Source organism: Mastomys coucha, unplaced genomic scaffold (assembly GCF_008632895.1).
Source record: "Mastomys coucha isolate ucsf_1 unplaced genomic scaffold, UCSF_Mcou_1 pScaffold9, whole genome shotgun sequence".
NCBI classification, from domain to species: Eukaryota; Metazoa; Chordata; class Mammalia; order Rodentia; family Muridae; genus Mastomys; species Mastomys coucha.
Window position 1 is genome coordinate 15,003,062 of NW_022196915.1, and position 3,801 is coordinate 15,006,862.

General features: G+C 41.6%; 1 protein-coding gene across 4 annotated transcripts in view; it reads left to right on the plus strand.

The window, feature by feature from the left end:
* Positions 1-3,097, plus strand: part of Wnt5a (Wnt family member 5A) — a 20,580-nt gene extending 17,483 nt beyond the window's left edge. For 2 of the 4 annotated variants that reach the window (XM_031361466.1, XM_031361463.1), the window contains exon 5: positions 545-3,097. In XM_031361466.1, the coding sequence (XP_031217326.1) occupies positions 545-1,003 (459 nt within the window). In that variant the 3' untranslated portion in view covers positions 1,004-3,097. The remainder of the gene's footprint in view (positions 1-544) is intronic. The other 2 variants (XM_031361465.1, XM_031361464.1) reach the window with 1 other exon arrangement.
* Positions 3,098-3,801: the final 704 nt, after the last annotated feature.

Consider the following 3,801-nt stretch of genomic DNA (forward strand, 5'->3'; position numbering starts at 1 on the left):
TCACTCTGTAGATCAGGCTGGCCTCGAACTCAGAAATCCACCTGCCTCTGCCTCCCAAGCGCTGGGATCAAAGGCATGCACCACCACCGCCCAGCCCAAAATTTAGGTTTCTTTTTTTCTTTTTAGATTTATTTATTATATGTAAGTACACTGTAGCTGTCTTTAGACACCCCAGAAGAGGCAGAAGAGGGCATCAGATCTTATTACAGATGGTTGTAAGCCACCATGTGGTTGCTGGGATTTGAACTCAGGACCTTTGGAAGAGCAGTCGGTGCTCTTAACCACTGAGCCATCTCTCCAGTCCCTGGGATTTTTTTTCCCCCTTTGAATGTGATTGTTGTGAACAGAATGATAAAGACTAAGGAGTTGCAGAGTTTCAAAGAAGGCAGTGCAGTATTTCTAGTGGTGGGGAATGAAGAAGTAAACACAGCCCTTGATTCAGCTAAGGGGCATGGCTGCCTCTACAAAGTGTTCACTAGGCTCATTCCTGTATCTCAGCTCCTCCAGGGATTAGCACAGTAACTTTCCCCTTTTCCTCCTACAGACAGTATACAACCTGGCCGATGTAGCCTGTAAATGTCATGGAGTGTCTGGCTCGTGCAGTCTCAAGACGTGCTGGCTGCAGCTGGCGGACTTCCGAAAGGTGGGCGATGCCCTCAAGGAGAAGTATGATAGCGCAGCAGCCATGAGGCTGAACAGCCGGGGCAAGCTGGTACAGGTCAACAGCCGCTTCAACTCCCCGACCACGCAGGACTTAGTCTACATCGACCCAAGTCCGGACTACTGTGTGCGCAATGAGAGCACGGGCTCGCTGGGCACGCAGGGACGCTTGTGCAACAAGACCTCAGAGGGGATGGACGGCTGCGAGCTCATGTGCTGTGGGCGTGGCTATGACCAGTTTAAGACTGTGCAGACCGAACGCTGTCATTGCAAGTTTCACTGGTGCTGCTATGTCAAATGCAAGAAGTGCACGGAGATTGTGGATCAGTTCGTGTGCAAATAGTGGTGTGCCTGCCCTTCACCCAGTCCCACTCCCAGGACCCACTTATTTATAGAAAGTACAGTGCTTCTGGTTCTTTTTATTTCTCCCCCAAGAATTGCAGCTGGAAACATGTGTTCGGTTTTTTTTTCCTGTTACCATCTAAGAACTCTGTGGTTTATTATTAATATTATAATTAATTTTTGGCAATAGTGGGGGAAACTAAGAAATATTTATTTTGAGGATCTTTGCAAGGTTAGTACAAAACTTCCTTCTTCTGATGCTGTAGGATAAAGGGGAAATAACACGTATTTGAACTTAGCTGTGCAGTTGGGGTTCACATCTAGAAGGTGTAGGAACTATTTTCTTCTCAAACAGAGAGTCCTTAGAGATGGGTGGTATCCAGGTGAAAGAGGTGGTACAGAGCCATGAATGACAGTCCCTGTGACCAAAACGAATTGCAGGTGCTCTGGTACAAAAGATCTTAAATATAGATATAGTAAATATACATATATGCCAAAAATACAGAATATGAGACACTCCCTACTCCAGAGGTTACCAGTCTGGTTTGTGTGTTTGTTTTGTTTTGGATTTCTAGAATGATCTTTTAGAAGGTATGTGCAAGAATCTCATATCTTCATAAGCAGGCATATCATGTATGTTACTATATCCCATCTACAGATACTCCATTCATGGATGGGCCTTTTTCTAACAGTTCATGAAACTTGGGGAGCCAGTGGGCTGGGGGAGGGAAGTCCCCAGAAATGAGAAAACTTGAAATTTCCTACATTGAGGCAATAATCTTATGGTATTAGCCCAGCTGATTTTGAATACCAGACTTGTATATCCATGAAGGGATTTTGACTAAAAAAAAAAAAATCTTATTTGGAAAGCCATCTTATTTTCTTAAAAATGAAAAATTACCCATGAATCCCATTTGCAATCCCACCCAGGCAACAAAAAAAATCACATGTAGTTGAGCACTGCAGAAGGGCAGAACGCCTCTAATGGCAGCCATCTTCCTACATGATCCCAAGCCCTTTCTGGACTCTCTGTTGGCCATGCTTCCAAATGGCAGCTCTAGTGGATGCTTATTGCTGGTAGGGCAGAAAATGCACTTGAGGAGCGATGCTCAAATCCAGCTACTTAGGGATTGTTCTCTAAGGCTTTTCTTTGGAACTACAGTAACTTGATGTGTTTTGCTGACATCACTTGGCCCAATGAGTCCACAGAGGTGTTGTGGCTGTTTGGTTGTTATACTCCTGTGTTTAAACTTTCCATTTGTGCTTTTCCTATTATCCTTCAGGTGTACCCTAAAACTGTTCCTAGTGTACTTGAACAGTTGCATTTATAAGGGGGGGCGTGGTTTAATGGTGCCTGATATCTCAGTTTTTTGTATATAACATATATATATAAATATACATATATAAATATAGATATAATTATATCTCAGTGCAGTCTGAGATTTAGATTTACAGTTTGCTCTGGGCTTGCTCTCTGCCTGGAGTATTGTCCTTCATTGCAGTCCAACTTTGATTTATTTTTGTCCAAAATTTTTGAGTCTTGACATTGGCCTGTGGCAGGATTCTACCAGGAACACCAGAAAGCTAAGACTACGGAAGCACTCAGGACTCGTCCTGAATGTATGTTGGTTAGAAAGTGGCCTTTCTGCTTCCTGCGCATGGCCAGTTCTCCACCCTCTCTTTGGTGTTCTTTGTGGGGAGGGCACTGTGGTTTGTCACAGCCGTGGACTTTGAGAGGCTCCCAGAACCCCAGGGTCACCAGCCTCCTCTCTATTTGCTTAACTCCTTTCCCAGGGAGGACTTGTGACCGCCCTGTCTGACAGGATGGATCTGAGTTCCCGAAGCAAACCAGCTCATCACATAGATAGCTAGTTTAAACAATGTTTTAAAATAAGGGCACCTCGGTTTCAAAAGTGACATCTGCTGTGTTGTTTTCCAGGCCTGATACTCTTTTTCAAGGTTTGAAAAGATGTATGTATCCATTCATGGGCTTGGTAGCATTCTGTTCACCTCAGTCCTGTGGCTCTTAACTTATTGCCCAACAATATTCATTTCCCCTCAGCTACAGTGAATTGCAAGCAAAAGATCTTGAAATGAAAAAAAAAGCACTAATTTAGATTAAAATGTCACTTTTTGGTTTTTATTCTACAAAAACCATGAAGTTCTCTCTCTCTCTCTCTCTCTCTCTCTCTCTCTCTCTCTCTCTCTCTTTCTTATTTCTTATTTGTTAAATCAGATTTTTTTTTTTTTTTTTTTTTTTTTTTTTAGTGATTCATGTTTATGAGAAGAGTGGAGTTTAACAATCCTAGCTTTAAAAAAAAACCTATTTAATGTAAGATATTCTACACATCATTCAGATATTTTGTATATTCCCTATGGCCTTTATTCTGTACTTTTAATGTACATATTTCTGTCTTGTGTGATTTGTATATTTCACTGGTTAAAAAACATTGAAAGGCTTATGCCAATGGAAGATAGAATATAAAATAAAATGTTACTTGTATATTGGTAAGAGGTTTCAGTTGTCCTTCAGCTAATTCATGTAGAGAAATATTTTTAGTTGAAGCCACAAGAGACAGCTTAGGGCAGTATGTGTTCAAGTAACAGAAGAGCGGACTTTTTCTTTTTCTTTTTCTTTCTTTTTTTTTTTTTTAAAACCAAAACCAAACTGTTGGGAAACCTCAATAGAGCTCTATATGTATTGGAACAAAAGTGGAATTCTCTTCTCCTATATATGTTCCTTCAAAAAGAGAGAAAGAATCAAGCAGATGGCTTAAAGCTGGTCACAGGACTGCTCAC